General features: G+C 33.4%; 1 protein-coding gene across 1 annotated transcript in view; it reads left to right on the top strand.

Annotated features, from left to right (window-relative positions):
* LOC109375393 (neural cell adhesion molecule 2) overlaps window positions 1–11,808 on the top strand; it is a gene marked incomplete at its 3' end in the record, with an annotated part of 398,480 nt that overhangs the window by 372,071 nt on the left and 14,601 nt on the right. The window contains exons 10-11 of the mRNA XM_019630775.1: window positions 365–552; window positions 5,007–5,103. Of these exons, the coding sequence (XP_019486320.1) occupies window positions 365–552; window positions 5,007–5,103 (285 nt within the window). The remainder of the gene's footprint in view (window positions 1–364; window positions 553–5,006; window positions 5,104–11,808) is intronic.

Genomic DNA, 11,808 nt, shown 5'->3' with positions numbered 1-11,808 from the left:
CAGTGTGGGTAGTTTCAGAAACAGACTCCACATTTGTAGATAGCCATGAATTTGCTGGGTGGATATTTTAGTCAGAGTATTAAATGCAAATTTAACTCTGAGCATCAATGTTTCATATTTTCATAATTGGCCAACTTTGAATATTTTTATATTAAAACCATTTTATGATTTGAATGTTTTTATATTAAAATTATTTGATGAAACAGTCCAATACATATATTGTCATGAGTTCTTATAACACATTAAATACAAGAAATTAGAATTGCTGTGGCTTCTTTTAGTCAAATAATATTGTTTATACTTATTAAATGATTATTTGTCATAAAGAAAATGTCTATAATTGTTATATCATTTTCCTTTACAGACGCTCCCAAGTTCATGTCAAACCAAACAATTTATTACTCTTGGGAAGGAAATCCAATCAATATAAGCTGTGATGTGAAATCAAATCCACCAGCATCAGTCCATTGGAGAAGAGAGAAATTAGTCTTACCAGCTAAAAACACCACTAATTTAAAGACATATAGTGCAGGGAGAAAGATGATTTTAGAGGTAAGTCCTGTACATATCAACATTATTTTAGCAGTTACCTACTATTTTAGAATATGGTTTAATATCTTAAAATATGAATGTAATATATAATATATTTATATTATAAAATAAATACAAAACCTATTGTATATATTTCATGTTTATTTACTTAAAGGAAATGTTATGCATTTGGATCATGCCTCTTTAATGAATAATATCTCACTATTTACATAGAAAAGCTGGGTGTATTACAGAAGCCATTATTTTTTATGAATTTACTTTTTGAAAATAAAACCAATTATATCAGGAAAAACACAAAGAAATGGAATGAGTGATTTGTCTGCTCTTGAGGACAAATTTCAATTTCAGTGTTGATACTAGCCCTACATTCTGTGTTTACACCTTTCTTCTCCTTAGCCTGGCATATATAAATGTTATCCACAGGCTATATATTCACAAGGTCCTAAGTAAACCAGATTTACTTGTTCAATGCCTCATTTCATTTTCTTTTTTAAGTTAAGATGGCAAATAATTGCTTTTGTACCGCCAAGTGCCTGCCCCTTAAATTCTATTTGAATACAGTACCTTTCGTTGATTAATCACAGATTATGTGGTTGGTGTATATATCAATTCCCAAAGTTTATAAGATATATATATATATATATATTTTTTTAAGATTTTATTGGGGAGTTGGGGGAGGGAATAGTGTTGGGGGAATCAGGGAAGTGGAACAGACAAGTTGCTGTCCTTTTGTTCTTCAGTCTAGCTGTGGAGGACGTCGCTTCACTGGCCCATGTTGGTATTATCATTGCGCTCTTCCCGGGTGAGGCAGATCGGTCGCCAGCCATTGGACGGCCGCTCATGCCTGCTGCTGGTCACACACGGTAGCTTATGGCAGCCCACTGCAGCCCCACTGCAACCTACGCCATTGCTAGCCACTCACGGCAGCCCAGCTCCAGGTCGAGCTGTTGTTCACCATCTTAGCTGTAGAAGGCAGTGTCACTGGTCCATGTGGGATCTGAACCAGCAGCCCTGCTGCTCAGAGCTCTCTCTCCCAAGCCCATCTTAACCAACGAGTACTCGGCCAGCCTGAAATTGCGTGTTTTAGAATAACACCAGATACCTGTACTGTATTCACTTAAAGGTGTTCTCATCTGTGCCACACTAACTCTTCTACCTGGTTATTGGACTTAGTAAAATGTTTAGTTGATAGAAGAGTTTAGCCATTACTTTCTCCAATATTTGGATAACTGACTGATAATAAAGTCATTTTATCTAAATCAATTTAAATTGGAGATAGCAGAGTTGTGCAGTGGAAGCGTGCTGGGCCCATAAATCAATTTAAATTGGTTTCTTTGTAATTGTACTAGAAGAGCTAGCTGTTGGAGAATTGACATAGAGGTGTATATCACAATGACATTTGGGCAAATGTAACCTACATTTTTAGCTATTTAACCATACTTAAAAACAGGTTGAATTTCATTGCAGTTTTGGGTAATGTATTAGGGTGCTCGAGCTGCCATAAAAACTACTCCAAACTTGGTGCCTTAAACAACAGAAACCTTTTTCTTTCCCCTCCCACATACATTTCTGGAGGCTAGATCTCCAAGGTCCCGGTGCCATAAGGACTGGTTTCTGGTGAAACCTCTCTGCTTGGTTTACAGATTGTGCCATCTCACTGTGTACTCATATGGCCTGCCCTCTGTGTCTCTTCTTACAAGGACATCAGGCCCCACTCTATGACATCAGCTAGCCTTAGTCACCTCCTTGAAGACTGTCTCCAAACACAGCCACATTAGGTGGTCAGGGATTCAATGTATATGAATCTTTTGGAGGGGACACAAGTCAGTCCATAATAGGTAGTTATACAAGTTCATGTGTAAATTACAGGCTAATCTATAATTTCTGCTTTACTTTACCTTGCCAATTTTCAATTTGTGGGATAGCTCGTAATTCCCCATAGTTAATGTCAAGCGGCGTGTTATAAATCTGACATTTATATATTTATAGAAGTTTCCAATGTTACTCAGTCTTCTACCTAAACAGTATTCCTCCCCATCCCAACATGACAACTAAGCAGTTTTTCTTTACTTTACACATAGCCAGGTAATCTATTGGTTAAAGTATTGACTGTGAGCATACACTTTTAATATGCATAATATTTTTTAATTTAAATTTAAATCCTAAATAAATAATAAAACATGTGGCTAGCATAACTTAAAGACAAAACAAAACAAAATAACAATATCAACAGCAAAAAGAAAAAAACAATAGTAAGCAGGATTAATTTTTAATTAGTAGCATACATAGTTGCTTGATAAAGCACATTATTATTACTTCGTGTAATATAATAGTCACATCTGTAAAGGGCATCAAAACTTTTTTATTTTAATATTCCTGAGAACTCCCCTGAGATGATAAACATCTGTGTAATATATGGGAAAAAATCGATGCAGGAAGTTTCTTATAGGTTGATTAGAATAATATTCTGCTTTGAATCATCTGTATTGTTCCTTGTCCTACATAAAGATACTAACTCTTTAAAAGATTCCCTCATTCATGGAATACATAGAACATGGAAATGAAGTTTTTGAAGGTTTAGGAAAAGGACTACCAAGCTTCTTCATTAACATTATATTCTGCCAAACCCAATATCTCAAATAAACATGAATTATTTTAAGTATTATTAAAATGTGAAGAAGTGTGTCATAAATAGATGTCCCTAGTACTTCCCTGATAAATATCAGCACTAATTTGCACATTTAAATGCTTTAAAATTTATACTTTATAACTTTGATGTTTATTATTTTGTATTTTGAAAAAAAAATCTATCAATATTTTTTTCATTGTGCTGGGATTGGGTGTAACGCCACTGTCGGTCTTTACTTTCATATTGCTTTCCTGCAATACACCAAATATACTGAAAGGCACATACATAATTTGGATAAGTTATGTCTAGATCTATGTTTTAAAAAATATCTGTGCTGCTATGGATATTTTTTGTATTAATCATACAACATGATAAAGGAATTATTTATTTCAGATTGAATTGTAAAGGTTTATCTTTGATAGCTGAACTCCCAGGAAGTGGAAAAAAAATGAATCAAGCCTTTTAAAAAATGTTCCAATGAAATCGGATTTATTTAAATTGCTTTATTAATCTCAATGAGCTATGTAGTGGTGCCAATTCTTTGTCATGTCCATCCTGTCTCTGCATTGTATCCGTTCATGGAAAATGCAAATAGCTTTCTGATATGCCTGCAGAATAAGAAAAAAATTTTTGACAAATTCCTTTCTCATCAGTAAAAGTATTTTAGAGTTAAATTACCCTGGTTTATTAAAAGCTAAATGTAAGAAAAATGACTGTTTAATCAGTTTGGAGTACTTTTTTAAGAGCTGTTAAAACTTCTAATCCTCAAACTTATGATCTATTCGTAGATGGGCAGCTGACTAGAGAATGAATGGCACAGCTTTTTTTTTTGTACTCTTTCAGAATTAACATCTTCAATGGACTTCAAAATTGCACTTTTAGTTAATAGCCTCCTATTACCACAAAATCATTTTCCCCTTTTGGGATGGAGTTGAAATTAACAGCGACTTGTAAGCATATTCTCTTTTAATGATAGTTACTGGGATTGAAAATCTTATCTATTACTGTCATCAAATCTCTTTTCTGAATTGGTTCTTCCAAATTTCAGTGCATTAGAATTGCAGGGTTGGTGCCAACATTCAGCAACAGAATCCCGGAAGGTTAACTTAATTATGGATTTCAAATGTATCAAGATTGAGGTCAGCTATGTTCCACCTAAACTGAGAGAGAATGACAGGAAATGAACAGAAGCAGAGGCAAGATACTGTTACTAGATGTCAAGATAATGGGCCTGTCTGCAGAGATTCGTCCACAAGGCCCGTGTTTTCATGTAAAACACCGTCCTGTAAAGATTTTTTTTTTTGGAATGAATCTTCATCCTTTGTGAATATTTTATGTTAAATAATATCATATTAGGAAGCGATCTGACATTTTGAACCTTTCTTGAATTTTAAATTTTCCTGATCTTAGAGCTAAACAAACAGTTAACAGTATTTTGGTAAAAGTTTTCTTTTCTCAAGTTCACATCTGTGGTGATTGCAGAATATATGTTTTTCAACTATGTACTACTTTCTGAATTTTATGAATATAAATATCTAATGGTTTTTCTATTCAATATATGTAACAAAATGATGGAATTTATCTACTTCATAAATAATAGATAGACTATATTCACTTATTACTTCGGATAGTATAATTCTATGGATTACATCTTAAAGAACTTTATGTCACTTAGTCATGTTCACTTCATATAGGAAAAAAGGTTATGTCAAGGAGTTCTTAATTATAAAGCATGTGTGAAGATGGTAGTCATATGAGAGTCTATTTTAAAACTTTTGTGATGTTGCTATAAAATTGTAAACTTCTACAATTATAATTATTTTAGATTGCACCTACATCTGACAATGACTTTGGACGATATAATTGCACAGCCACTAACCGTATAGGGACAAGATTTCAAGAATATATACTTGCTTTGGCTGGTGAGTATAGCACAATAATTTCTGAAATTTCATACAATATATGTAAGCAAATAGTTTTTACATTTCAGTAAGTCATGATTCAGGTTATTATTCTAAAAAATGATCTGCTTAAAATTTTGGAATAGTTGTATCTGACATATAATGAGGACTTAGAATCTATTTGCTAATCAAAATTGATTTTAAACCCTGATTCTAATTCTCCCACCTATGAAAGATTGGGGCAACATATGTCTTAAGAAATCAAATTAAATTTCAAGTATAGTAAGTACACTGTCAAAAATTGAAAATAAAAACACCTTGAGAGAAAAGAACTAAAATAAATATACTTTAAAATTCTAAAGTTGTCAATGAAATAAGCTTATTGTTAAAGAAACTAGAAAATATAGGGTTATATAACTTTTGAAAAAATGTTTCATTCTGTATATATAAAAACAGTCTAGTTATCCTCTGAAACTTAAAAATATAGAAATAACATGTAGTGTAAACTTCATTTTAACTACAAATCCAGCTACATGTTTAGGTATATATGTATATATAATACACACACACACACACACACACACACACATATTTATAGAATTTGCCATTATGTTTTACAAGACTGGTTAGATATTTTGAAATGTGCATGTTTTATACTTTCCATAGCTCAGATGATGCAAAAATGCGATTTATTGTTTTCTATGACTAGGTAGATAAATATTAGAAAATTACTGAAATGTTGTTTTAATAGAATTAATAGCTTTATGAAACTATTTTAAAACATTTTCTAAGTTCTTCTATATAACCATAATTTCACTTAAGTTATAAAATATATTTTCCTGCTATAAATATACATTTGCAAAAGAAATGTCATTCGTTGTAAAGTCCAAAAGAGATATTAGAAGGTTTACAAAGCTCAAAATACTCGAATTATGATGTAACTTCAAACCCTGTTATTGTCCAATTTAAGTTTTACTACACTGGAGTGGAAGGGAGAAAAAGGATTGCATAAAAAGGTTTTAGGGAAGAAAGCCAAAATGAAGAAATTAAGATGAGAGGCAGTTATGACAAGGGGGAAAGGAGAGAGGTAAGGATCAAAGGGAAGAAGGAAATAAACTAATATTTATTGTCTGCTATGAAGTCATTAGAAAATTAATCTCAATGAAAACCATGGGAAGAAGGCATATGAATAAATCATTATACAAGAAAATTAAATTCTAGGAAAATAAAATGTAAGCTGCATCAAAATTCATTGCTAATAAATTGAGGTATTATTTGTACTGATGAGAAGCATTCACTAATCATATTAATTCTGAGCCTTAGAAAATTAAGCAAATTTCTTATTAGTATGCACTTTTTATAAATAATAATTAGTTATACAATAAATATATGCATATATATATATATAACATTATAGTAATACTGATACACCATGATATATTACATTTTTATAGAAATGATGCAGTTTTCTATTTATTTAAGTAAAACTTGGTAAATGACCAAAACTCAATTTGGTAGTTTTTAAGAGTTTGTAATTCTAGAAAAAATATGAAAAAATAGAACCTATTATATTGGTGAGATTTAAACAATCTCTCTTTTTAAATTCTCTGGAAATATTTAATACCCATGTAACTTCATAATTTGCATTACTTATTGTGGTACTTTTCATTGAAAATTATATATGAATAAGTCAGACAGACAGTGTTGAGAACCATATGATTTCACTCTCATGTGGGATAGAAAACTGAAAGCAACAAATGAACAAGAAAAACAAACAAAAAATCGTAGACACAGACATCATTTTAGTGGTTACCAGAGGGTAAGGGGGGAGGGGGATGGGGAGAAGCGGGTAAAGGGGTCAAATATATGGTGATGGAAGGAGAACTGACTCTGGGTGGTGAACACACAATGCAATATACAGACGATGTATTATAGAAATGTGCACTTGAAACCTATATAATTTTACTAACCAATGTCACCCTAACACATTTAATAAAAAATAAAATAAATGATTAGAGAAATAAAATATTTGATACCTAATTTTCTAATAAAGATATGAAATAAGTGGGTTTATCTCTAATCATAATTTAAAAATAGCAAATGTGCCTTCAAACTAAGAGTTAGGATGTTACTGGAAATATTTTTGAACCCTGTAATTCTGCTAATATTAAAAAAAATTGTGACAAATACAGGCTAAAATGTGTTTCAGAAAAAGGTTGATTCAACTTGAATTGTTATGAAGATATAAAAATGTGTTAGACACCAAGACTTAGATAGGAAACATACATTTAAACATCAACATTCATAGATATGATTCCTTTGATGAGAGCCCTTTATTTAATTTTTGTAAAATTTAGTCATTCCTGTGGAATTTGACACTGAAAGTGTAATGTGATTTTTTAAAAGTGCAAAGAGAAATATCATATTTAAATTTAATATTTCAAAGTATATGTTAATATCAGAGCTCAATATTTCACTCACCTATTTGAACTAGTAAAAGCTCAAGTTCATTTGGCATATGGTATTTACACTGTAAGGGATTACTTTACTTCCAAAGGGCAATAAATTAAAACTGTCAAAATTTAGCATGAAATCATGTGCTACACATTCAGTGGAAAATATAGGAAAAAGCTACCTTTTTAACTTTGTTTTATTCAAAAATCTTCCCTTCCTTCCCAACCTCTCTCCCTCCCTCCCTCCCTCCCTTTCTTTCTTTCATTCTTTCTTTCCTTCCCTTCTTCCCTCCCCTCTTTCCTTCCTTCTTTCCTTCCTTCCTTCCTTCTTATCAGGATAAATAAGCTCTACTTCTGAGCTAGGTGGGCATCTGTGTGTGGGTGGCGTAGGGCACAGCAGCCTGGCATGGGGTGTCAGACCCTGAGTAGAGTGAGTGGAACGAACAGGAACTTCCATGGCCCAGAGTGGGGGCTTTTGACTGAGGGAGGTGTGTGTGTGTGTGTGTGTGTGTGTGTGTGTGTTCAGATATTTAACAAGGAGCTTCCTTTTGACAGAAATGTTACTTAGAAAACAATTTCTGATCTATCTCTATCCACTACAAGCAGAGCAGACCTGGCGGCCCAATTTGGGTTTACAAATACAGTAACAGCTTGATTTGTGAGCCTAATTCGTTCCGAAACAAATTACTCATACTGCAAGACATCACTCGTTTACCATATTAAAATGGATTAGAAATGTTTGCTCATGTTGTGGAACACTCACAAACGAAGTTACTCGCAATCCAAGATTTTGTATCAGACTTCACTAAAGTTAACCAGGGCTCCTAATAAAAATTGCTGACTGGAAGAGTGGGACAGAGAAGACACAAGATAAGCCTGGAACAAGGTATGATGTCAGAAAGAAAATACATTTTTTTTAAAAAAGAAGACATGTCCAAAACATCCATAATTCAACTGTAACAAACATCGTAGTATAAATTAATCCATCAGTGGTTAATAAAGCAGGTGTATGAAAGTTAGACGAGAAAAAAATACAAATAGAAATAGTCTTAAAGTACCCACCCCCAATTTACAAATTAATTACAAAAAGAAAAATAAGATATTTACAGTTGATGAACCTAGACAATCCCGCTTTTATTAAAGGATCAAAGTTAACATTACCAGTCATGAGAAAATTAAACCCGGGTACTGCAAGAAAGAGGCCAGAGGAAGAAGAATAACTGCTGTGACATTCCTGCCCAAAATGCCTCATCAGAAAGTAGGATGAGGAAATAGAAGACAAAGCCAATTGAGGTACCATACTCAAAATAACTAGCCTTCCAAGTGTCAAAGCCATGCAAATCAATAATGATTAAGAACACTTTTCAGAAAAAAAGGCAGTAAAGAAAAATAATAAATATACGCATGTGTTTTCTGTTACACAGGATATTATTGAGATGATGGCTAGAATTTGATTGTGGTTTTTGGAAGAGATGGCAGTTTGTTTCAAAGAGCTTGTGTGGGAGAATGTTTGATTGTAGTTAATACACGCTAAAGTTGACATCATGTCAGCTTGTTCTGAGGGTTCAGCTAAAAAAAGTTATATACAGTATTGTTGCAAATTTCTATAAATATAAAATTATTTTAACAGAAAAAGAAACTAAGGCCAGTGAACATGTATGCATAAGATAGAGCAACTTTAGAAACACAACATAACCTGCCAGTGAACGTAGGTATCATCCTTGATAAAACTCATTCATATCTTTTGTGCGTGAGCATATATAGTTTCATATGTAATCCTCTAAGTGGTTTTCAAATCTTTAAAAGAACCTTTTGCATATTAAATAATTATTTATTCATGGACAACTGGTGTTTTGAAATATGCAGTGTAATTTTTAATTCTAAAATAGAGCAATTTATTTAGACATCTTTTCAATCTTTTAATAAATATGATGATAGCATCATTCTTGACAATGGAGATACACTCTTCTTTAGTAACAATGCAAGTAGAACAGGACATGGAAATTAGCATGTGGATCCCACTTACACTCACGAGCTGGATACTTCACCTCCAGGCCTCCCACTTCTTTTGCCATCATCTCTGCTGTGAAATAACAGCTTGATCAAGTTCTAGTAAGAGGACAGGAATGATTAGCTAAACTGCGTCAGGAGTGGTCATCATCGTAATTCTCATAGTAGCTCAAGGAAGTACATGAGATGTTATATATCCCTATTTTACAGAAGAAATATATGTTCACCCGTGAGGAAACAATACACATAAAAACACAACTTGTTATTATCATATCTGCTGTAATTGTGATTTAAGCAATGAATAGTGTAAAATAGTGACTAAATCAACGTGCTCCTGGGAGCAAACGACCAGTCTGAAGGCAGCATCTCTTTTTGTGGTACCATTTCCCACATGAGCTCTACAGTGTCAAGCCCTTTTTAAACCTACCAGACCTGACGCCCTAAACCTAACTGTCCCCTATACATGGGCTCCTGAGCATTAAATAGAAAAAACCAACATGATATAGAAAAATGTTAGTTACATGCAAACAAGTGGTTAGAATAAGATGGAACTTGGAGACATTGCAGAAAATAGGTCTAGCTTTCATCTAGCATCAATATTCCACCTTTGTGTGCCAATCCACCCAGCAGGATGAGCCTTGTTTCACACAGAGGTACTTCTTGCAAAGTGAGCACCAGATGCTGCTCTTCACCTTCTTGTATGGCTTGTCTTTGTAAGACACTCCAGGATTTTGCTTGTTGTACCTGGAGTGCTTTTCCATGCACACAACACAGATATAATTAGATAAGATATGATTAGAAATTACCGAAAAATCTGTACAGCGGTCTGGTAGGGTTAAAACAATATTCTCACGATGAATACCAAGGAACCTAAGGTGGTTCACTTCTCTAATGATATTTAAAAATAATAAAATGTATTGAAGTGTGCTAGGAATAAATCAGAAAAACCCTGTACAAGGTCTTTGTAGTAAACCATATCTTCATATTCATGAACAAGGATTGGATCAGTCTTCCTGGACATATTTCCCGCCTTTAGAAATCTGAAATACGTACTTTTTTTCTATAATTTTATGGGAAATGCAAGATATTCTTCACATGTGTTTGATAGCCAATTGTATTATATTAACATTTTACTACAATGACAAATACAAATACAATTAGACAAAGACAGAAAGAGGGAAGAGAGAAAGCGTTTTTCTTTTCTAAAAAAACTTCATGTTTTGTTCTTTCTTTTTTAATACACCTCCTAGGTGATAATGTTGCTTTCTAGCTAGGAAGCATCCTTTCTATTTTTTTATTTAAATACATACCTTGGAGCACATTAAAAATGTAGACCACATAGCATAAATTAAAATCAACCATGTAACTGACTATTATTATCCCTTCCTTACAGTTTTCTACTTCCGGTAGACCATGAGCTAACAAGGCATTCTGAGTGTGTATATGTGTATTTTTTAAAAGTTTTTCGTCAAAGACTTCTCTAACTTTTAAAGTTCATCAAAATGGTTTCATTCATAATTTTCTTAACTTGATTATTGTTCTATTCAAGTTTTAACTGTCAACTCTTCGCATTAAGCCTTAATACGATGGTCCCACCTTGGCTCATTACCTGGCACACTTTTCTGATAAAGTCGCCTTCTCCTGGCCAGTGTTAAGGGAAGGCCTGTGCCTTATGCTGTCAGAAGACCACACACCCAGCACGGTGAGGGTGCCTCTCTTACTGGTTGCCTCTCTTACTGGGATGTAAGCGCTCCATAGCAGCTGTTCCAAAATCGACCTGCTAATCCTATTGTCAGGACAAAGTGAAGAAGTGCATTCAAAGCACCAGCACGTGGCATGTACTTGACAATGTTAGCCAGCCACCACTATAGCCAAATTATAGTTCATCTTAGTCACTTTTCGTTTGGAGAGAAGTCAGCTTGCTGATATCTGCTTATGCATCGATCTAGACATCGTAGATTAACGCATAGTAAAAGTGGGTGATGTGATAATAACCTCACTTATTCTGGATACAATATGCCTATTAAAGAATGCAAAATTTAATTTAATTTTGCCACCCTTTTTTTTTTCCTTCTGGTTTCTTGCCTTACAATTTTTTCACAAAAACAGCTGTTAAGAGAGGTCTCCAGCACTGTGTTTCACAATTGATTATTTTTTTTAACCTTGGTTCAGGACTCTGTATTTAGCCCATTTAATCTCATCTTGTCAGTTTTGGCTCATCTTTTTAACCTACTAAGACCCTGTCAAATCCAATGTTTTAGCT

Source organism: Hipposideros armiger, unplaced genomic scaffold, assembly GCF_001890085.2.
Source record: "Hipposideros armiger isolate ML-2016 unplaced genomic scaffold, ASM189008v1 scaffold_942, whole genome shotgun sequence".
Classification (NCBI taxonomy): Eukaryota; Metazoa; Chordata; class Mammalia; order Chiroptera; family Hipposideridae; genus Hipposideros; species Hipposideros armiger.
This window is presented reverse-complemented; position numbering and strand designations above follow the sequence as displayed.